Source organism: Syngnathus acus, chromosome 1 (genome assembly GCF_901709675.1).
Source record: "Syngnathus acus chromosome 1, fSynAcu1.2, whole genome shotgun sequence".
In the NCBI taxonomy this organism is placed as follows: Eukaryota; Metazoa; Chordata; class Actinopteri; order Syngnathiformes; family Syngnathidae; genus Syngnathus; species Syngnathus acus.
This window is the reverse complement of record NC_051087.1, coordinates 1540220-1562318: the sequence shown is the minus strand read 5'-3', so window position 1 is coordinate 1562318 and position 22099 is coordinate 1540220. Positions and strand designations below refer to the sequence as shown.

The following is a 22099-nucleotide window of genomic DNA, read 5'->3' as shown; positions in this document are numbered from 1 at the left end:
AACCAAATATTTGAATACATTTTAAAATATCCGAGCACAAATGCATATATTTTAATCTAGAAATAGACTAATATAAAATACATTTAAAATAATATAATTATTTATAGACTATTATTATGTCCAGGCAGTTTTAAAAATCAGAAATTGTAAAACACTAGATGGGTGGAGCTGCCAATGTGGGGTAAACATTTTTTGACTGGCCAATACGTTCAAATGTACTAGCAAGGACGTTCGAACATAGCCAGTCAAAATGTTTTCACTACCCATTGGCACCTCCACGCTTCCGTAACAAAAAACTATCTAAATAAAAAAGATGCACACAGCAATAAATGTATTTTTTAGGAATAATTTATTGCCAGTAGGAAAGCGTGAGCTGGTGGCAGTAATTCAATAAAAACCTTAATAAGACCGATGCGTTGCTCACGCACACACTCGCACATACATACACCTACACGGGCGGTATCCATGACGACCAAAAATATCATCGGGTCCCGTTTCCATGATGGAAAAATAAAAGAGGTTCCAACGTCAACATGTACAAACAAACATTAAAACAAAAACCATGAATAATGCAGTCGTTCACTGAAGACCCTTTTTTTTCTTTTAACGACAAACTTTTTTTCGTGAACGTTAGCACAGTAAGGCCGATCATGTCACACAGTTTCTTCAAAATAAAAGCACTGAAATATCTACAAAATCTACTTTGAAATCAAAACTGTACATAGACATTTACACTGAAAATCACCACTTGTAGAAAATGTTCTATTGATAGAAATTGTTGTGAACTTTTCTTTATTATTGTCAGGGATGTTTTCTTTTTTGTTTCCATCTTGAACTGTTGAATCGGAAAGTCCATTTCCTGTGACTTGACTTTTTCTCCCTAACATGCCATGGATTGACTGACGGGTTAATACTGTTGAAATGTTTGCAAAACCTAAATTGAGAGAAAATAGCAGTTTTCCAGGAAAAAAAATGGATGGTCACAATTACCGTAATTTCCGGACTATAAGCTGCTCAAGTTTTGAACCCTGCGACTTGTCGTCCGGTGCGGCGTATCTATGGATTTTTTGAGATTTTTGTGATGACTTGATCACTTATACACTCTTAAAAAGGCTGTAGACCGCTGTTGTTGCTTTGCTGGGCGGAGGGATATGTGACACGGGCACTGGGGATACAAATTGCAGACTAATACAGAGAAACGTTTGGCAATCCTAAGTGGGTGACATAAGGTATACCAGGTTGGCAAGTATGCATCGGTCCCTTTGTGGACTCAGATCGTACCAGGTGGAAAAGCGGACAAAAAAAAATAAAAAATAAGGAGGGCTCGTGGGGCTGCTTCAGGCACTTTTTGTGGGGATCCAGTGTCAGACTTCAGTGTGCTGCTGGGAGCCCAGCGGCGGGATGGACAGCCGCTCAAAATGGCTGTCGTCACCGCTCTCGTAGTCGCTGATCATGGCCTCGGACTCCTCGCAGCACGCCGACATGTCCGAGCAGGAGGCGGTGGACGCGTACAGCGACAGCGACATGTCGTCAAAGTCCCGACCTGGAGGGAAGCCGACGGTGGCCGTGGTGGAGGATGGCGGGGCGGCGTCGCCCCGGGGGCTCAAGTACTGACCGAGGCTGTACAGTTCCGGCAGGGCGGGACGGCGGCGGGTGCCCTCGGTGGCGCTGGACCGCAGCGTGTCGCCGTACTCTGGCGGTGGCGGCGGCGGCAGCTCGTCGCCGGACGGGAAGTCGTCGGGCGGCGGAGGGAAGTCGCTCTCGATGTCGTAGCCGCCCGGGTAGTAATCGGTGTCCATGGCGCTTGGGTCGCTATACAAGGTGGCGGGAGGTGATTCCACCAGCTCGTACTGCGGAAATTCCTTGATGCCCGGCAGCTGGACGCTCGGCATCCAGTCGGACGTGTCCCAGTGGTATCCTGGGTGGGGGAAAACACAAACGTTTCACATTCTGACGCTAACCTCTTGTTAACGTTGATAAAGCCATGCAACCAACACACCACGTTTTTTTAATAACACTCCACGACATCCCGAGTAAAACAAAATAACAAGGATTTGGACATCTGGTCACACACAAACAAACAAAAAGCAAGTTTGCGATAACTCCAGGCATTTCAAGTTGTTTTGAACTGTAGAGTTTAGCGACAACCCCAAAAAAGAATTAGTTACCAAATAGAATTCCTTCAAACGAAACTCACCAAACCATGCGTAGGGAACGCTAACAAATTTACGCTTCAGCTTTCACACCAGCACACAAAAAGCAAAACAAGCTCTGATTGTTAGCGTCGGGTTAGTGGTTAGCTGCACCCAAACTCACGATAACACACAAACACCAAAGAAAAAGTCACCTCTTGTGTTCTTGAGCTCACGAGCCAAAAAAGACTCTTTAAAAAGTATCCATGAAAGAACAGGAGGAGGAGGAGAAAGAGAGAAAACACATTAAAAATTGCCAAGGATGCTAATAACACAGCGGGACACGGGAGTTGTTGTGAAGGCGACAAAACACGTGGAGGGCCAATTTGACAGCGTTGCCATTTTACTTGTTAGCGAGCTAGCTAAAAGAAAATGGTGACTGCTAGCCACACGACAACAACGACAAATGGAAAAATAGTACCTTCTCCTTCCACCGTGTCAAGCACAGAGTTGACAAAGTGGATGACAGTCACTATGGAGGCTTGCAAGAGGAGAGATGATGGAGCATTAGCATATATGCTCACAAAAAATGAGAACGATACACATGGAGGGAACATGGCGCTAATGCTAACACAGAACATTGGTGTTTCTGACAAAGACATGTTGGCAAAGGAATCCTAAGGGAGGGCATGAACCTACATTCATTTTTTCTTTTAGTAAATCTTGTCTTCTAAGATTCCCCAAAATATTATTCATATTAATAGAAATAACCAAAATAATAATATCGTTCAGAATTATTGGCATGATAATAATGTACATATTGGAATATTTGTTTTGCTTTCACTTATTTTTTTGCAAATTTAATTTTGACCAGATGCTTTTTGCCTATACCCTCTACTTTTCCCCAAATTTCAATTTGTCTTTCAAAGAAATTTACGGACATGCCCATTCCTAACGGTAACACGTTTAAAGGGGGGCGTGGTTGTGGATTACAACATGAACAATGACGCACTACGAGACGCTATTGCTACACACATATTTTTGAATGAAATCCCCCAAAGATTTAAACGGTCGTCCCCAGAAAGGCGAGGGGGTGTGGGGAAATGAGACACTAATGATCCGTGAATTCCATTTTATGGCTCATTTTCATTGTGGAGGATGAGCAATGACAATTCGGTCTGATGACACGAATACAAGACTTGTATCAAAAATCTGCTGCAATTGAGTATGCTCATGATGCAAATATTGGTAGTCAATTTACGTAATATATAAAAGGTGCAGAATTTTTTGATAGGTGTCTTGCATTGGATGGTGACGTGATGAGTGAATGGGAAGAGAGAACAATGAATACCATTCTGATACGTTCCTTGAGGTTTGCTTTAACAAAAAAAAGAAAAGGGGGCATGCTTAAATGAAATAATCAGCGTGCAAGAATTTTTAAACATAACATGGTTGCCGTGCTTATGTCGACCACGTAAAAAAAAAATGGTAGGGAACGACATCATGCTACTGATTTTTTTTTTGTTTCATCCCAGAAGAACTTACAGGTCTTTCTTTTTTGTAATTCTAAAAGCGTGTTCTGGACCTGTGGACAGATTTGATCCATATGGGAGCTGTGCCCCGCAGCAAGGATAAAGAGAGAGTGAAAAAAAAAACCCACATCAACAAAATGCGACTCGGGAAGCCACCACCATTGGGAGTCCAGAAAACAAGTTAGCATAACAGATGAAAGAAAGATATCGAAAGAAAAATAAAAGTTTAGATTTGATGATGGCCGTTGAAAGTGGAGGAAGTGGCTCACCGTTGTCGTCGCACGACTCGGATTGGAAGGAGCTGAGCGACTGGACTTCCGACATGCTCCCCCTGGTGTTGAAAGGGTGACATGCGCTCTCCTCTACGGGCTTCTTGGTCACGCAGTCCAAGTCCACAACTTTGGCTGCGGGGTCGACATGCAAAGTGTTACATACAAATATAAATTGCAGCTTATGTTTAGGATAGGAATAGACATTTTTGAAATCTACAAAAAGTTTTTGCAATAAACTAAAATGTATTCTTTGTATTATCAGTTTGGGCATTCATAAAAAAATGCAATAATTCATTAATTAAAAGTATATTTTACAACAAAGTACAAGTTGAATTAACATTGTAAAAGCATTTTTAAATACAAATAATTACTATATCCTTTTAAAAGTCACTAAATATATTTTTTTGTTAAACAATTGCGCCTTCGCTCCAACTCACCATCATAGTCGTAGTCCCAGCTTGGCTTCTGTATGGAGTCGCTGTCCGACACCGAGTTGGAAGGCGGCGGAGGCGGCAGATTGGGCGCCACGCTGCACACGGCTACCGTTTTGCGGTGGCCGTGCGCGGCGTCCGGGTTGAAGGTGCTGAACTCGGGGTGCTCGGGGATGGCCGAGCCCTCGAAGGAGTTGCGGTCCAGGTTGTTGCGCGAGTCGCTGGGGATGCTGGGCGTGTACGAGATGGGCCGTACGGGCACCTGCGGCGGGATGTCCGAGTAGACGTTCTTGTTGAACTTGGCGTCAAAGTACGGCCTCTGGAGGAAAGAATGCGGCACGCCGGAACCGCCTCGCTTGTCGTCGTCCTCTGTCTTGGACTTAGCGCGGCACGCCTTCTTGCGCAGGAGGACGAAGAAGAGCACCAGGATGAAGATGCTGGAGACAAAGATCACGATGCCCACCACCTCCTCCAGGCCGATGTTCCACGAGGTAGACACAAAGTCGTTGCGGACGTCGGCGGCCAGATCGCACGTTGGGCCGCCGAAGCCCAGAGAGCAGTTGCACTCGTATGAGCCGTACGTGTTGTGGCAGCGGCCGCCGTTGGAGCACGGGCTCCTCAAGCATTCGTCCACGTCGTTCAGGCACCTGCGGCGGAAAAAACATCAGATGCCTCGTCATGCTCCGAGTGGGGGAATATTTCTACCAAAAAGTTTTACATACCATTCTCCTTGGAATCCGGCTTCGCACTCGCACACTGGCCCGTCCAGACTGTCGATACACTTGCCGCTGTTTTTGCACGGGTTCTCCGTGCAAAATGAACCCATCTGGCACCTGTTGTCAAAAAAAAAAGAAATTGCGACACAGGCCAAAAAATATGACGGGTGGCATCCAGGTTGAACGCTTTTACCTTTGACCTGAGTACTGCCCCCTGCACTGGCAGTAGAAGTCGTCCCCGCGGGGTACGCACGTGCCACCGTATAAGCACGGGTTGGAGGCGCAGGGGCTGACGGCCATCTCGCAGTGGGCGCCCATGAAAGCGGCGGGACACTTGCAGAAGTAGCCTGAGGAAGTCCAATAAGACAGCAATCAGCATGTTTCCTTTTGAGCGCTCCGCTCATTTCCCCTCGGGCGGAGCTTGTTCACTCACTCCATTTTTCACTGCTGCTTAGCTTGCGTTTTTTCTTTAATTAGCCTGATGGCTAAAGTGTCGGATGAGTCAAGCGGCTGACAAAGGATTACGACCCCACCTTAAAATGTTGAGTGTGCATACCCGGCACATTAACCCAGCACACCCCCATTAGTATTACTGGATGTAGTTCTTGCCTGGTGGTCGTTTTTTTCCATTTCCTGAATGTCTACCGGGTCCCAATACTTTTGTGCAAATCAACATCCTGGCATGAGAGTGAACTTTGAAATAATGATTTTTTTTTGTACTTATTTAGATGCCCCAATACTTTTGTGCGAATCAACCATCTGACATGAAAAATATTATGGTGAGTCCTGACTGTTTTTACAGCGCATTGCTTGACTGCAGTACCAACGTTCCACCAAGAGAGGGCGCTATAGGCTGTGAAAGACTGGAAATGCATGTTTGGGTGCCGTTGAAAATTCGGGGCAAAAATGGTGTCGACAAATTTTTGGGTGTTTTTTTTTTTTTACAGCCAAAAGGAGCATGTCACTTAACATACCTCCATTCGGCCTGGGGTTGCACACCCCACCGTTGCCACAAGGATTGCTGGAGCAGCTCTCTGGCGGTGCGAGCGCGCAACCGGCCGCCACGTCCTCGATGGCCTCCATGACGGCGTGCGCCCGCCGCGCCTTGGTGTTGAGGGGCAGCTCCTGGCCGTTGAGCGTCATGGCCTCCATGCAGCCACGGAAGCCGTTGGTCACGGGTAGGTTGCGTCCGTGGCGGGCGGCCGAGGCTGCGTGCTGGCGGACGTGACCGCCAAAGTAGATGCTGTTGTCCAGGTTGAGGGTTCGCAGGTTTCCCGGCGCCGTTCCCGAGGCGGCGTGCACGCGATCCAGCACCAGCTTGGCGTAGTTGCCGTCCACCTCCAGGGAGACCGAGTGCCACTCGCCGTCGTTGACTGTGGCGCTGTGGACCGACACTAAGCCGGGGCCGCTGCCGCAGTCGAACTTGTACTGCAAGCGACCGTTCAAAATCTGTTCAAAACAAAGAGGAGGTAATTAAGGATATTTTTTGTCATTTCCAAGTGTCCCAATACTTTTGCAGATATTAAGTGCGCGTGTGGCATTGTGAAATCTTTCAAAGCTTTTTCTTGAATCAAACATTTTCCCTATGGAGTCTGGCCATTGCGGAATGTGTGGAAAAGTGCTCTGCGCTTGCCTCCCAGCCTGAAAATAACTCGGTTATTTTCTTTATCCAACCCGCCGCCAAATTCCCATCGTTGCTCATGTGAACGGCCAACCGTTTTGAGCTGCGGGTTGGCCGTCTTCTCGTACCTTGCGACACGGAACCGCAGTACTACTGCTAAAAGCCACGAACGTACCTCGAGGATGCTGTAGTCGGTGCCCTTGGCGAACATGACGGTGGCGTGTCCGGAGAAGGTGCGCAGGCGCAGGGACAGCTTCATCTGCTCCTTGTTGTCGTTCTCCATCAGGTGGTACTTGACGTAGCCGCTGCCGCTGAATGTCAACGAGTGGCCGTCTGAGCGAACGACAGAGTAGGAGTTAGGTCTTAGGACTCAGCTTGGGGATTTGTCTTTGGAGTGTTCTCTTACCGGAACATTTGTTTTTGTTCCCTGGAGGACACACACACGTGTACTTGGTGTCTGTGTGCACGTCAGCCACACAGTCCAAGCCCTCCGGACAAGGGCTGTGATCACACACGTTGTTCAGCACGGGACATTTGCCACCTGTTGGATGTAAGGTGATGTCAGACACGTGGGTGGGCTGGACCATTTTCCAGTGTGTGTGAGTGTGTGTGGTGAGCGACCTTCACACTGGCAGGTGGCATGTCTGTGGTGTCTGGGCGTGACGAAGCTGAGGCGCGCCGTGCTGTAGGTGGACATGGACGTCCTGTCCAGCGAGACCACCTCGTCGCAGAAACGCAGCGGGCAGTCCATGCCCGAGCAAAGCTTCTGAGCCACGCGCACGATGCGCACCCCCGTCATCTCCTCGATGACGCTCGCCGACGAGTTCAGCTTGCGGAAGACCACCTGGAGGAGAAAGTTAAAAGAACACAATGGGATCAAAAAAATTGAATTTTGTGTGTAAAACTGGAAAGGAAATCTTGCCTGATCTCTCAAATAAAAAAATATATATAGAGAATTTCCTCATAAATGTCCCTCTCACCTCCTGAGACTGGTAGGGGCTTCCAGATCTTTCCAGCGCCAGCAGCACATCGAGGTCTCCCTGCTCGGACGGCTGCAGGCTGACCAGCTGCACGTCGCTCCTTCTCACGCCGGCGATGTTCCTCAGCGCCCTCTGGAAGTTGCGCCAGTAGTCTCCGATGAACTCCTCGGGGGCGATGCTGGCGAAGCGCACGGCGATAGAGTTGTCCAGCGCCTGGCGGGCCACCTGCCGCACGTGAACGTTGACGTCGGCGGCCGCGGTGAAGCGCCCGTCGGTCACCGTCACGTTGAGCGGGTAGTGGCCGGCGTCCAGCGGCCGCAGGGCGATCACTTTCCCGTCTGACGCCGACACGGAGAAGGATTGCGAGGACGCGGCGGAGGAAGGGGCCAGGCTGTACGTCAGCGTGTCGTAGACGTCCTGATCGGTGGCGTGGATTTTGCCCAGGACGCCGCCTGCGTATTCCTCGCCGGCCGTGGACACAAAAACGTCGAGCGGGAGGATGGCGGGCGGGTAAACGCTTTCCTCGATGATGCGGATGCTGATGTAGGCACTTGAGGAGAGCGCCGGTTTGCCGCTGTCAGACACCTGGAAGTCAAACACGGTGTTCAGAAACAAAGTCGACGACATGAAGTGCTAATTGTGTTCATCAGAAGGAATTTGAGATTGGCAACCACTTGCAATCATAAGATATTATGCGTTAACATTTTTAAGTCTTTTGAAAAAATCAATTGACGATTTCGATTTGGTGCCATTTCGGACTTCTCGAGGAGCAACAGGCGCCCTGTAAAATATTTTCTCTACATCCTGCAGAGGGCACTGTTGGCATTCATGAGGCACTGGAGCGCACGAACACACACAGATGGTCAAATAGCACAGTTGGAAGGAAAATTGCTGACTCCACCGCAATGTCCGAAGAAACATCACACCTCCGTTTCATCATTCTATCTTCTCATTCTGTCCCTTAGCACACAACTCCGCCCACTCATGGCACTTGGAGACGTTGGCTTTTACCGCGGACCCTCACAACATGATCACAGATGGAAATGCCAAGCAAAAAAAAAAAAAACACACTAGAAACAGTAAAGAGGAGTCAACACAGAGTGAAGACAAACGAGTCGGCGTATCTGACCTGTGCTTGAAGCAGGTAGTGTTCCTCCACGTTCTTGTTGAGCGGCCCCGCCAAGAGCAGCGCGCCGTTCGGGTCGATGCGGAAGACGTCGCCTGTGTTGCCGCCGGCGATGGAGAAAATGAAGGGCGGCCCGTTGTGGGAGGCGTCTCGGTCGGACACCAGGAGCTGCAGAACGCTGCTGTCCTGAACTTGGTTCTCCTGTGGGACCGACAACAACAGATGAGAACAATCTTGACGTGGGAACAAAACAACAATTGCTTTTTAAAACAACCACATAGCAAATCACGTTCTGCGTTGTCAAAAAACAGATTTGAAATATATTCATAGTACCTGGATAATGAGGCTGTAGTTAGCCTGGGAGAAGAGCGGCGGGTTGTCGTTGACGTCGGAGATGTCCACGTTGACCACGGCACTGGCGGACAGCGGCGGCGTGCCGTTGTCCACGACTAGCACCGTCAGCGTGTAGCCCGACGTCTGGAGGAAAAGTACATCCGCACACGTCAAGAACAATCTAGAATGTAATAAGACTCTTCAAAAAGAATATTTACCTGCTCCCGGTCCAGCTGGCGGGCCACTTTGAGCTCGCCTCGAATGGGGTCGATGATGAAGGGGCTGCCGCTGTTGCCGTCCACGATGGCGTAGCGCACGCGGTTGTACGACGGCCCGTCCGCGTCCTCGGCCACCACCTGAGGGTCACACGAAAGCACATTGCTCAGAAAATAGAACTTGCAGAATTTCCAGTCAAATAGTGTCGTGGTTTGAACCTCACCGTCAAGACTGTCCTGCCCAGCTCGGCGTCCTCGCCGACGACAGCGGCGTAGACGCGCTGACTGAAGACGGGCGCGTTGTCGTTGACGTCCGTCACGTTGATGTTGACGGTGGCCATGTCGCTGAGGGGCGGAGAGCCTCCGTCGGTGGCCTCCACCGTGATGTAGTACTCGTGAGACGTCTCGTAGTCCAGCGGCGCAATCACAAAGATGTCGCCTGAACAACGAAAAAAGATTACATCGGATTGACGTCCGCCTGTCAATCAAAGCGAGTCACATCATTCCAAGACCGACATTCCAAAGATTCTTGTCATGGGAAGTATTATTTTTCCCGTTCCACAAACTCTTTTAGTATTATTTTCGTAAATTTGATCAATGTATTAATTTATTGATTATCTTATTTTGTAGCATCTCATTTTTCTAGGCACTGAAAGGATTAATTTCATCTTCAAACTTCAGCAAAAACTGATTTTGAAATACTTCCTGTTTTCACTCTTAAAATTTACAATGATAGTGTGCCACCACCTAGAGGCCGACACTGGAATTACACCCAAAATAACCAAGTATAACCAAAAAGAGTTTTGATTTGCAAAATAGCGGGACAGGCTTTTCCTGTAGTCGGGTTGGTCCCGTACCTGTGCTTGGGTCCACGCTGAACACCCCGTGCTCGTTTCCGCTGATGATACTGTATCCAATCTCTCCATTGGCATCCGCGTCCCGACTGGCGGCCTGTACCCTGAGCACTTGTCCGCCCACGGCCGCGTCCTCGGGTACGGCGGCTGCGTACTCGCGCCGCTCAAACACGGGCGGGTTGTCGTTGATGTCAAGCACGGAGACCAGAACGCGGCATGTCGCCCACAGGCGTGGCGAGCCCCGATCGGAGGCGCGGGCCTCCAGCTCGTACAGGGCCCGCGTCTCGCGGTCCAGCGGCCGCTCCAGGCTGATGATTCCGCTCACTTCGTCTATGGAGAACCAACCGTCGCCAGAGCCCAGCAGCGAGTAGACCACGTCGCCGTTGAGCCCTGGAAGCGCAACAAAAGTATTTCAACAATTATCCCCAAATTGACTGATATGACATCTCTGTATTTGTCTGATCAGCCGGTGGGAGGCGAGTGGCTTACCGCTGTCGGCGTCGTCGGCTTGTAGCTTGGCCACGAAGGTTCCCGTCTCTGTGTTCTCGAAGACGGCGAAGGCGTACGGGTCGGCGGCGAACTCGGGAGCGTTGTCGTTGACGTCGCGCACGGCCACGTGCACGTCGGCCTCGCAGAAGCGCCCCCCGCCGTCCACCGCTCGCACTTTGAAACGATGCTCGTCGCGCTCCTCGCGGTCCAGGGGCTTCAGCGTCTTCAGCTCGCCTGAAAGGTGACACGGTGTAATTAAGATGACACAATGTGAAGCTTTTTTGCATATTTTCTAACAGTAAATTTGACAGAAAAATATGTGGCTTCACGAAGCACTGCTTGAGTATTTTATTTTGCCAATGAAAAAGCTTCCCTTGCCCGATCTGATTTATTACTATGGTAATTCACGCTGGAGGGAACAAGGTCAGCTAATGTATGCATGAATCCAGCAAAAAAAAAGAAAGACATAATTATGTATTTTCCAGCACCATACCGTGCAAAAAGCATCCAAAGCGTGTAATTAAGTCAGACGGCCACACAAAAAAAAGGATAAAAAGGAACATTAGTGCCTCTTAAAGCAGATTTTCCCCATCTTGTATGCTATAATTTATACATTATACATGGCACCTTTATAACGACCCCCTTTGGGCGCTCAAGTTAAATGCAGGGGACATAATGCCTTAGAGCCAGAATATGCTCTCATGGGAGAAGAAAAAAAAAAATACAGTAGACTGATGGAGCGCGTGATTTAGGGACTCTTCCAGTCGGCATTATTTGCAGGCAACAAGTAGAACAGACATAAATTCAACCTAAGTGTGCAACTTGGGATTTTACTGCTGCCGTGGTTCTTGCCCTGAAGGGAAATAGTCTTGGATGGTTGCAAAAAACAAACAAAAAAAAACCATATGTAACTGGGCACTAGGGTGTTTTGCTGGCCCTTGGCCCCATCACAACTGACAGTTAATTAAAGAACGTGTTGTTCTGTTTCAAGCAATAAAATAGATATCATTTCATGCTGAAAAAAATGAAATCAAAACAGCCCAGCCCAGGTAGCGCGAAGCTAAGGTTTAGCATTTCTTGGAAGGATCGCAAAAATAAGTGAAGAGATATAACTTCATTTATTTTGTTTCCACTTGATTGCGTCTGGCTTTTTGACTTTTCGAGCATGTTGAAGTCCGCCCAAAAAAGGCTAATAATTTGCCACCAATTGGAACAACGTCAACTCACCCGTCTCAGGGTCGATAAAGAAAAGTTCCGAGCCAGCTCCCTGGAGTTCGTAGGAGATTTGCGCGTTGGATCGGATATCGGCGTCGGTGGCTGAGACTTGCAGGATGAGTCTGCTGGCTGGCGAGTTCTCGGCAACGCTTTCACTGTACAGAGACTAAATGGGGAAGCCGAAGTCAAGACTCGGACTGGACCCCGACGTGCTGTTAAATGGCCGTTACCTTATCACACACGGGGCTGTTGTCGTTGGCGTCCAACACTTTGACCTCAACCACAGCTTTGGTTGTAAAGATGCCGTCGCTGGCCGTGACGTTGAGCAGATAATAGTCGGTGGTCTCGCGGTCCAGAGGCTTCCTGACCGACACCTTCCATTCGTTCTGCACATGCTCAATGGCAAACTGTCCCAGAGGGTCTCCGGCTGTTGGATGAAAGAAAATATGAGTTACATATGTACACATACAACTAACAGAAAAAATAAAATAAAATAATCGAACTGACCGGTAATGAAATAGTTGACTTGTCTGTTAATGTCCTCCGAGTCGTCGTCGGTGGTGCTGAGGATGGCGATGACGCCGCTGGGCAGAGGGTCGTCCTCGCTGACCGTGCCCTTGTAGACCTCGGCCGTGAAGCGGGGCGGATTGTCGTTGACGTCGGCCACCGTCACCTCCACCCGCGTGCCCGTCGCGTGTTGGACTTTGTCGCCCTGATCGGTGGCGACGACGGCCACCGAGTACTCGCTGCGCTTTTCGCGGTCCAGCTCCTTGAGGGTGCTCAACCAGCCACTTTCGGCATTGATGGCGAAGAGCTCGGCGATGTCCTGGGAGTTGAGCTTGGCGTCCAGGCTGTACAGAACCAGGCCATTGGTACCTGAGTCCAGGTCGCTGGCTTTGACTTGGACCACCTGCGCTCCGCCAGGGAGGTTCTCCACCACCACGGCCTGGTAAGGGTCCGATTCAAAGACCGGCTGGTTGTCGTTGAGATCTTTCACTTGGATGTTGACGCTGACGGAAGCGGCGACGTCGTAGCCGTTGTGCTGAGCTTGTGCCCGCAAGGTGAGCTGGTACCATTTGGTGGTCTCGTGGTCCAGGCTCTTCTGGAGTTTCAGGGCGCCGGTGTCCCTGTCCACGACAAAGACCTCGTTCTCGTTGCTCTCTGGAGTGTTGCCGTTGATGAGGCTGTACGCAAGCGGCTGTTCGCTTTCTGCCCGAAGCACGTCGATCTCGGTGCCGATGGGAAGGTCCTCGGCCACGGTGTAGCGGTATTGAGGCTCGGCGAACTTGGGGATGGGCGTCTCAGGCGCAACAATCTGGATGTGAACCTGCACCACTGAATGTTTCGGCGGGTTTCCGGTGTCTTTGGCCCGGACGAAAAACGCATAGAGCTCGCCCTCGAGACCAATCAGGCTTTCTTTGGTCACGATGACCCCGGACGTTGGGTGAATTTCAAAGTTCTCCGCCACGTTCTCCACGTCGGCTTCGATGGAGTACTCCACGTCGGCGTTGCTTCCCTCGTCGACGTCAGAGGCGGCGATCTTCACCACCGACGCGCCCCTCGGGGCGTCCGACGCGATGGTGACTTTGTACTCGGCCGCCCTGAACTGCGGCGCGTTGTCGTTGACGTCGGTGAGGACCACGTTGACGGTACAAAAGCCCACCTTACCGCCGCCATCTCTGGCCTCCAAAGAGATGGGAATGACCTTCTCCACGCTGCTGTCGCGGTCCAGGCTCTCCAAGGTGAAGACGTCGCCGTTTTCGTTGACGGTGAATTTGTCCTTGGCGACGCTGTTGACGATGCGGTAGGTGATTTGCCCGTAGATGCCTTCGTCGTCGTCCGTCGCTTTGGCCTCGGCTACCAAAGTGCCGGCGGGGGAGTTTTCCACCAACTCCACGGTGTATTCCAACCGAGTGAAGGCGGGGATGTGGAAGTTGGCGCCGATGACGGCGACGTCCACCGGGGCCGAGCTCCGATAAACGCCGTCCGACACGGACACGTTGAGGTGGTAGCGCGGCTGCATTTGCGGCCGGCGGTGGTTGGAAATGACGATGGCGCCGCTTTTCTTATCAATGGCGAAAGTCTGGTCCTCGTTCCCAGAGACAATCGCAAACTCCAGCTTGTCTGCGTCGGAGCTATCGGCGTCCGAGGCTTGGACTTGGGTGACAAAGTGTCCGCGTGAGGCCAACTCGCTGACGGCCGCCTTGTAGGCCGGCTCGGCGAACACGGGCGCGTTGTCGTTCAGGTCCGTGACGTCCACCGTCACCACCACGTCGCTGAAGAGGGCGGGGACTCCTCCGTCCGTGGCGCGGACTCTCAGTCGGTGTTGCGGGCTCTCCTCGTGATCCAGCACTCGCGCCGTGGAGATGAGTCCCGTGTCGCGATGGACAGCAAACAAATTTGAGCTTTTCCCCTTCTCCTCCACCAACTGGAAGAAGATTTCCTGATTGTGGTCCGTGTCGAAATCAGTGGCCTCGACTTGCAGGACAGACGTACCGATAGCCGACGCCTCCGAGATGGCGGCGTAGTAGGAATTTGACAGAAAGACGGGCGAGTTGTCATTGACGTCTTCCAGGATGATGTCCACGAATACATCCGAGTGCACACCGGTCAGCGAGTCGGTGGCCCTGACGCTCAACTTATAGGCTGGGTGCGTCTCAAAATCCAGAGGCTGAGCCACGTGAAGGACCCCCGTGTTGAAGTCAATGGAGAACTGCTTGAAGGGGTCCCCCTCGGAGATGGTATAAACAATACGAGGCCCCTCCGAGTCACTGGCCTGGACGTGGAGAACGGGTGTGTGCACCTGGACATTCTCGGGGATTTCCACAGTGTAAAAGGCTTTCTCAAAAACGGGGACGGCTCGGTTCACCACGGTAATGGGAACTTCCGTTTCCGCCGACAATGGCGGATCGCCGCCGTCTGTCGCCACGACGACCACGACAAAATCGGCGTTAAGCGATTCTTTCTCCAGCGTCTTCTTGATGGTGATTTCTCCCGTGGGCATGATGTCAAAGTGCTCCTGAGGCTCTTTGAGTTTGTAACGTATTTGCGCATTGCGACCGTGGTCCTTGTCCACCGCTGTGACCTGTCGCACCGGTTGTCCTTCCTCGGCGTCCATCTGCACCACGGCGGCGTACGGGAGGTTGACAAAGACAGGCGCGTTGTCATTGGCGTCCTCCACCGTCACCGTCAAAACAACATGGGCGGCGTCTTCGGATGGCTCCTCCTTGGTCACCTCGACCACGACGTCAAACGTGTCCTGCTTCTCACGATCGAACGGGATCCCGGTGGTGGCGACCACCCCCGACGTCCTTCCGATTTCAAAACGTTTGTCGGGATTTAGGATTTTGTAGAACAGAGGCTCGTTGACTTGGTTACCGACAGCGGCGATGACTTCCAACGTTCTCTTCTCCGACAAGTTCTCTGGGACCGAAGCTCTGTAGGACTCTCTGGTGAACTTCACCTTGCTCTCTTTGTTCTCCTTCAAGTGGATCTTGACGGCGGCGACGTTGGCAAATCTCCCGTCCGAAACCCTGACCTTGAGCTCGTAGCGGCTCCTCAGCTGGGTGACATTCTGGATGGAGATCACGCCGGTGTTTGCGTCTACTCTGAACTTGTCGCCGATGTTGCCTTCGGAAATGGAAAACAGAAGTTTGGCATTGGGTCCCGAGTCCAAGTCAGTGGCATTGACTCGGACCACTTCCACGCCTCTGTAAGTCGGCACCACCACGGTGGCCTCGTAGACGTCCCGGCTGAAAAGCGGCGGGCAGTCGTTGACGTCGATGACCTCGATGGTCACGTTGGCCGCCGTCTCTGCGAAGAGCCGCGGTATGCCCAGATCGTGGACCTGCACCGTGAAGCGATAAAGGCTCCTCTGCTCGCGATCCAAAGCGGTTGTGATCCTGACGGCGCCGGTGCTGGAGTCAACGGCAAAGTAATTGAGGGCGAAGGGTTCCACGATCTGATAGACCAACATGGCGTTGCGGTCACTGTCGGCGTCCGAGGCACGGATGACGAAGGGAGCGTTTTCTCGAGTGAGAACCACGCTGTTGACGGCAGCAGACTCGCTGACCACGCCTTGGAACTCCGGCTGGAGGAAACGGGGGGCGTTGTCGTTCTCGTCCTTCAGATGAATCACCAGAGTGGTATTGCTGGCGAGTCCGGCCATGTTGGTGCCCTGGACCAGCAGCTTGTACTGCGGGGTCACCTCGTAGTCCAGCTCTTTCTGCGTGACCACCACGCCCGAATTAGGGTTGATGTCAAAGGCGTTGTCCGTGTTGCCGCTTTTGATTTGGTAGAAAACCGACGACTGGCTGACGGCTTCCAGCGAGCTCACGAAGCTCCCCGGAGCGGCCGCCTCGCTGATGTCGGCGGAGAAGGCCTTCTCGGAGAACCTGGGGGCAGCGTTGTCCGAGACGGTCACGGCGATGTGGACGACGGCGGTGGTGGACAGCGCCGCGGCGCCGCCGTCGGTTGCCTTGACGGTCAGCTCGAAGCGGGTCTTGCCACTTCGACTGAGTTCTTTGGCCACTGTGATCGTGCCCAAGACGGGATCCACGGCAAAGGAATTTGCCACATTTCCTGTAGAGAAATTCGATTATTTGATTTGCCATAGTGAGGTATTGATTAAATGGAGCAAAACGGTCATAAAGATAAAGCATCAAAGTCCTGTCGGTTCAAACAAAAGCCACGTGTTTAAAAAAGCTCATTAGAGCAGAAAAGTATGCGGGCAATTCCGGGGGTCGACCACATGGCTGACATATTTGGAAACTCCAGACAAAGCCGCTGACGTGTTCCTGAAGATTCCAACAAACATCCAGTAGGCTGACTCATGACTTCATTTGTGGTACATTACAATGAAAGCTTTCATTTCGTCCAAATGCCTCAAGTCCAACATTTTTTTTTTCCACCATAATTTGGGTGAAAAGCCTTCGCTGAAGTTTAAAAGTCAGCATATCGGCGTAACTGCCTTGACCTCATTTTAGCTGGAATGAATCTATTAGCTCAGCTCTGTGTTGGAAAATGTCTTTTGAGCTTAGTTTCACTTTTTCCAGGTTGCTAATGTGCTCTAATTGCGAAATGCTAATGTTGCTAATGTGCTTTTTTCTTCTGATTTCCGGGACCCTACCTGACTCGATGCTGTAGACGACCTCGGCGTTGCGACCTTTGTCTTTGTCCAGAGCCGTGACCTGCAGCACGGCCGAGCCGACGGCGGCGGACTCGAACGCGCGGCCCGAGTAGGGCGTGCCGACAAACCACGGCGCGTTGTCATTGGCGTCTTCGACGTTGACCACCACACGCACCAGGTTGCGTTTCACTGGGATGTCCTGGTCGCGTACCTGCGAAGGAACATAGAATAATACAAATGAATGAAGTCATTGGGATAACAAGGATGGTGCAAAACTTATAAACCGACATCATGCGCACTCACCATCACTGTGAGGACGTGGCTGCGCATGGTCTCGTGGTCCAGAGGTTCGGCGGTGAACAGCGTGCCCGTGCCCGGATCCAACTTGAACTTCTTCAAGCTGAAGGGGTCGGTGCTGCTCAGCAGGGTAAAGGTCAACTTGTTCTTTTCGTCCTGGTCCGTGGCGTCCACACGGAGCACTTCGCTTCCCACCGGCACGTCCTCGGGCACGCTGACTTCGTACTTGGCGCGGGAGAACTCGGGCCGGTGGTTGTTGGTATCGATGATGCGGATGAGCACCTGTTGGTGAGGACCGAGTTTTTGTCATTAGCATTCTTGCAATCCCTCGATAACGGTCGCGTGACGTTTTGGCGATTTGGTTTTTATTTCAAATATCAACCTCATCTTGGTGTTACCATTTTACCATGTCAAAATGATGAACTGGGAAATGTTTTAAATGTGGATGGAACAAAAATGTGACAGCAATGATGCATTGGAATAGATGAAAGACTTCTTCCGAGTCCTTCCACAAAGTCAAATCTGTGCCCCAAATGTCCATACATGTTCCTCTCTGCCTTTGATCAGCAGAAAAGAAAAAAACCCCAGTGCCGCTTTTGTGTACTCCAAACATCATCCACCAAGCTGTAAAATTCCACCGGGAGAGTGTTTTATCAACACCAGCCACTCGTCTGCTGGACTTCCGACAGAGGATTACGGAGAGCTGCTGGAATGCCATCTCGGCTTCACAGCGAACGTCGCCAAACATGGGGAACAAAGGGATCAGGCCCGATTAGACACCTGCATACCAGACACCAGGGGGTGATATCCCTTAAGGAGGTGAAAATAAATAAGACAAAGCTGTGCAGCTCCACTCTTGTGGGTCGTAACGCTGTTTGCTGAGCTCTACGACACACACGGGCGGAACCTGAGAGGAGCGATAGCCCGCCGCCATGCTGGCAATGCGCCTCACCGGGCTCGCTCGTGTTGAGTGTCAAGGTCCGCTACCGCTAATCGCAGACTGCCGTGGAATACCGAAGCTGGCGAGTCGTCAAACTTCACCGGCATGATCAAGCTCCGCCCACACGAATATTCAAATCCCTGGCAATTCCGTCTCGCCCATCTGTCGAGTATACGTGGTCCAAATCTGATTGCAACCGGACCAAATCTCAAAGAATGAAATCTTTCAATGATGCGAAAATGTGTTTCAAAGCAAATGGGCTTCCTTGGAATCATGAGACGTTTTTGTCCTGATTCATTCGCCACACAAATGTCACGTTGCCCAGTAAATCTGGCGTTCAGAGCGAAATTATATCTAAGACTGAATGGATCGACCAAGCCAACGTGCAACTTTGAACCAAAATGGCAGAATCTTTTTTTTTCTTTCCTCCCTAATTCATATTAGACACATCTACCAAATGTCATGTTGCTGAGTGAATCAGGCTTTGAGAGCTGGATTTTCAAGAAACCTCTGGACGGTGGGCTAGCGAGCCGCTTCCTTAGGGAACCTTTTGCATCACACTCTCTTGCCCAGAAGTGGCACTCAGGAATGGGGCCTCTGTTGCATGCTTGCGCGCTTAAGCAGCCATTCCAGGCATGTCTTCTCATGTCATGCCAGACATCAGAAAGCAGCAGATCCCTGATGTCTCACAACACACACAAACAAACACACACATGCTTCAAGTGACCCAATTACCATTTTGTTGGAATATGTTACCATCACCATATGGAATCATCACTTCACTCAATGCAAACCAGACGTCATCGACGCGGGGACAAGTGATCACAAAACGGCTACATCGCAAACAACATTGCAAATGCTAAGGTTGTGCGTGTGCGTGATTGTGTGTGCATAGCCTCCTCCAGGGAATGCTGTGCAGAGGCGTGACTGTGACTGTGTGTGTACACATGACATATGGAGCCACACTGTAGGACGGGTTGGGAAGGGAAGAAAAAGAAGCTGTGAGGGTGAAATAACAGAAATGGAAGCGGGGAATAAAAGATCGAATTTACAAAACATATGCTTGTGAGCGAAAGGTGCAAAGACAAAATGGCTGAGAAGAACAACGCTGCCAGGAAAGGCAAGTGTTAGCATGTTAGCGGTTTGTTTCTTTTCATTCAAAATGGCTACGCGGTGGGATCAAATCTTTATTGAACGGTTTTCGACTGTTATTCATCACTCTCACTTTGGTACTTATTTATCTGCTTTAGTTATTTCTGTATATTGCTATATGCTAGTTAGAACATCAATTGCTATCATGCTAGCAAAATGCTAGCATCATTTGTAACATCCTCTTAGTGCTACCTAACTCGTCAATTTATTTTTATCACACCAACTATTAGCAAGCTAGAATGTTGTTAAATAAGATATTTTACACCCAAAATCATTATCAGTCTGTCGGAACTTTGCGTAGAGTACCATTCTCGCCTTATGTTAGCATGTCAAGTGTTAGCATTTGCTCAATCCTCCGGTCCTTCCGACTTGAAACATGACAAAGGACTCTTAGGAAGGAAGATGGATTCAATGTGATGAAGTAACCTTTTGTGCAGAATTAGGAAGGGGCGGGGGGGTGTTTTGTGCCGATCTCCCCCCAACTGGGACTGGCTTTGGAAAGACCGGGCCCCCCTGCCAGGTGGCAGGTTGCGGGTACTGGCAACGGGCACGCACACATGTTACCAAAACAGGATTAACACCATACTACATACATCTCTTCCTGCCATGTCATGAAAAGAGCCCGGTATACGTGTAAGCATGTTGTTAAAAGAAAAAAGTGAAGAAAGCCAGTGAAAATAGGCCAACGTAGCGTGTCAGGCGTAGCTTCCACATGACTTTGATTGAAGACAAGATAATGGAGCAGAACTTTCACGAGGTCGCCTTTGCAATGCGTGTGATCGCCCACCCAGTCTAATTTGGAGACAAACTCGGCAAGCCTGAATGAAAGGCAAACAAAACTTATATGTTGTCTCCAGAGAATCGAGTTTGCAACGACAACTCGTGATTTGGGGCTTGCGTGTTCCCACTGAGCTCCCACACACATCTATTGAGGTCAGCCCGTCTAGTCGTCCCTTGGTCATCCACATTTCACAAATTTACGTGTAATTTTTTAAGGAAATGATCTGAATTTCAAACTATGCTAATTAACGCAGGCCAATTTGATCTATTTAAGAAAACGTCAAATTTGCTCTTTAATTTCATTACCATGATTCATTTTGCAAAATGACAAGAATGTAAGTTTGATATTCAATTCTGCCTGTAAAGAAACTTTTATAAAACAGGCAAATTTGTGACAAAAATGACAAGAATCGGTTCACCTTTCAGTGCAATTCATTGAAGTACGAGTTGATGTTTGTTGCTTGTAAGATGGTAGCAAGCAAAAAAGAAGTGTTGCACTAAATGAAAGGACGCGCTGCGGATGAGCGAGGGCGGCTCGGCTCGGCTTCAACCGAGAAGAAGCGTGATGATGAAAGGCCGCATTCATAGCCAGCGACAACAAACGGATTCTTTCGCCACCAAGGACAAAGGGTGGCAACGGCGGAGCGTGGAAGACCCCGCAAAACTAGCATGTCGCTACATCGCTAAATCTCACAGACAAAGCGTGACCGTGAGAACGGCATCGCAAGAAAAACGCAGACACTTTTCTCCAAGCGTGAAGATGCACATTTGCATATTCATTTACAGTTACAAATTTCAAGCAAACTACTCCCGATGTCGCTTTTTCTTGGAAATAAAAGAAGCGCCATTTATGATAAGAATTTAAGTCGGGTTTCTATGTCATTCTCTTCTTGGAAATATAAATTGTTAAGCACAGATTTAGTAATGATTAAAAATCCTTTGTTGTGCACGTACAAGATCATTATTACATTACCGTAAAAATAGACTCATTCATCATTTTTAAAAAAAACCTTGACTTATATGCTAATTGGCTATGCTAAAATATTGCTCAAAATGACTTTTATGATGGTGAAATTACAACTGCAGGAAGGGATGAATTTTATTGGCATTATTCCTCAAATTTCAGGAAAGGATTTTTTTTTTAATTGCCGCAGTATGCTGATTAGCATCGTTAAAACACGTCAGCCTTCATTAGCGCAAGTCTCATTTCACAGAATTGATTCGCACAACAATCAAATGACAAGCGATTAACCACTGCAGGCAAAATTTATTATCTACAAACTAGAAAAAGCTAATTACCGATGCGCGAAACAAATCTAATTACCCGAGCTGACCGAATATGGCGGTCAAGTCAAAAAAGATTTTCCATCGGTTTCCTTACCTGTGTGCTAACCGTCCTGGTCCCGTCCGTGGCTTCCACCGTCAGGTTGTAGTTGGACTTCTGCTCGGCATCCAGCGGCCTCGCCACAATAATGGTGCCGCTGGCCTTGCCCACGTCAAAGCGGCTGTCGTAGTTTCCGCCTGGGAGAAAGAGGACCATCAAATAAAAGATGGAGTTTGTATGCTCACAACACTCAAAGGGGAGATAACTCAAGGGTCGGAGGTGGAGTTTTGTACCAGATGTGTCTAAAAAAAAAATTCTGACATTTATTTACATGACAACTGCTCTTGGTTAACTCATCATTTTGTTGCGATTTATTGATTGTGGTGTTGTGTCATTCCAAAGTGACACTGCCACCTACAGGCCTGGCATGCACATTGCAGTGTTTTCTTTTGTTGTCATGTAAACGCGCCCAAGCTAAAAACAACAGAAATAAAACACTCAACACAATAGATAAAGGCGATAAGAACATACTGACAATGTGAAAGTAAAAGGTAAACAATGT

General features: G+C 49.7%; 1 protein-coding gene across 6 annotated transcripts in view; it reads right to left on the bottom strand.

Moving 5' to 3' along the window:
* Positions 1-330: 330 nt before the first annotated feature.
* The window catches only part of fat1a (FAT atypical cadherin 1a), a 40142-nt gene continuing 18373 nt past the window's right edge, over positions 331-22099 (bottom strand). For 2 of the 6 annotated variants that reach the window (XM_037261499.1, XM_037261519.1), the window contains 24 exons: positions 21595-21734; positions 17348-17623; positions 17045-17255; positions 12424-16497; positions 12147-12343; positions 11929-12082; positions 10702-10935; positions 10216-10602; positions 9583-9797; positions 9362-9499; positions 9144-9287; positions 8814-9011; positions 7685-8269; positions 7326-7548; positions 7111-7245; positions 6880-7037; positions 6058-6532; positions 5277-5430; positions 5090-5200; positions 4374-5014; positions 3934-4068; positions 2614-2673; positions 2348-2383; positions 331-1918 (listed from right to left, as the gene is read on the bottom strand). In XM_037261499.1, coding sequence (XP_037117394.1) covers positions 1365-1918; positions 2348-2383; positions 2614-2673; positions 3934-4068; positions 4374-5014; positions 5090-5200; positions 5277-5430; positions 6058-6532; positions 6880-7037; positions 7111-7245; positions 7326-7548; positions 7685-8269; positions 8814-9011; positions 9144-9287; positions 9362-9499; positions 9583-9797; positions 10216-10602; positions 10702-10935; positions 11929-12082; positions 12147-12343; positions 12424-16497; positions 17045-17255; positions 17348-17623; positions 21595-21734 — 9635 coding nt within the window. In that variant the 3' untranslated portion in view covers positions 331-1364. Of the gene's footprint in view, positions 1919-2347; positions 2384-2613; positions 2674-3693; positions 3746-3933; positions 4069-4373; positions 5015-5089; positions 5201-5276; positions 5431-6057; positions 6533-6879; positions 7038-7110; positions 7246-7325; positions 7549-7684; positions 8270-8813; positions 9012-9143; positions 9288-9361; positions 9500-9582; positions 9798-10215; positions 10603-10701; positions 10936-11928; positions 12083-12146; positions 12344-12423; positions 16498-17044; positions 17256-17347; positions 17624-21594; positions 21735-22099 lie in introns of those variants that run through there. The other 4 variants (XM_037261528.1, XM_037261536.1, XM_037261509.1 and 1 more) reach the window with 3 other exon arrangements.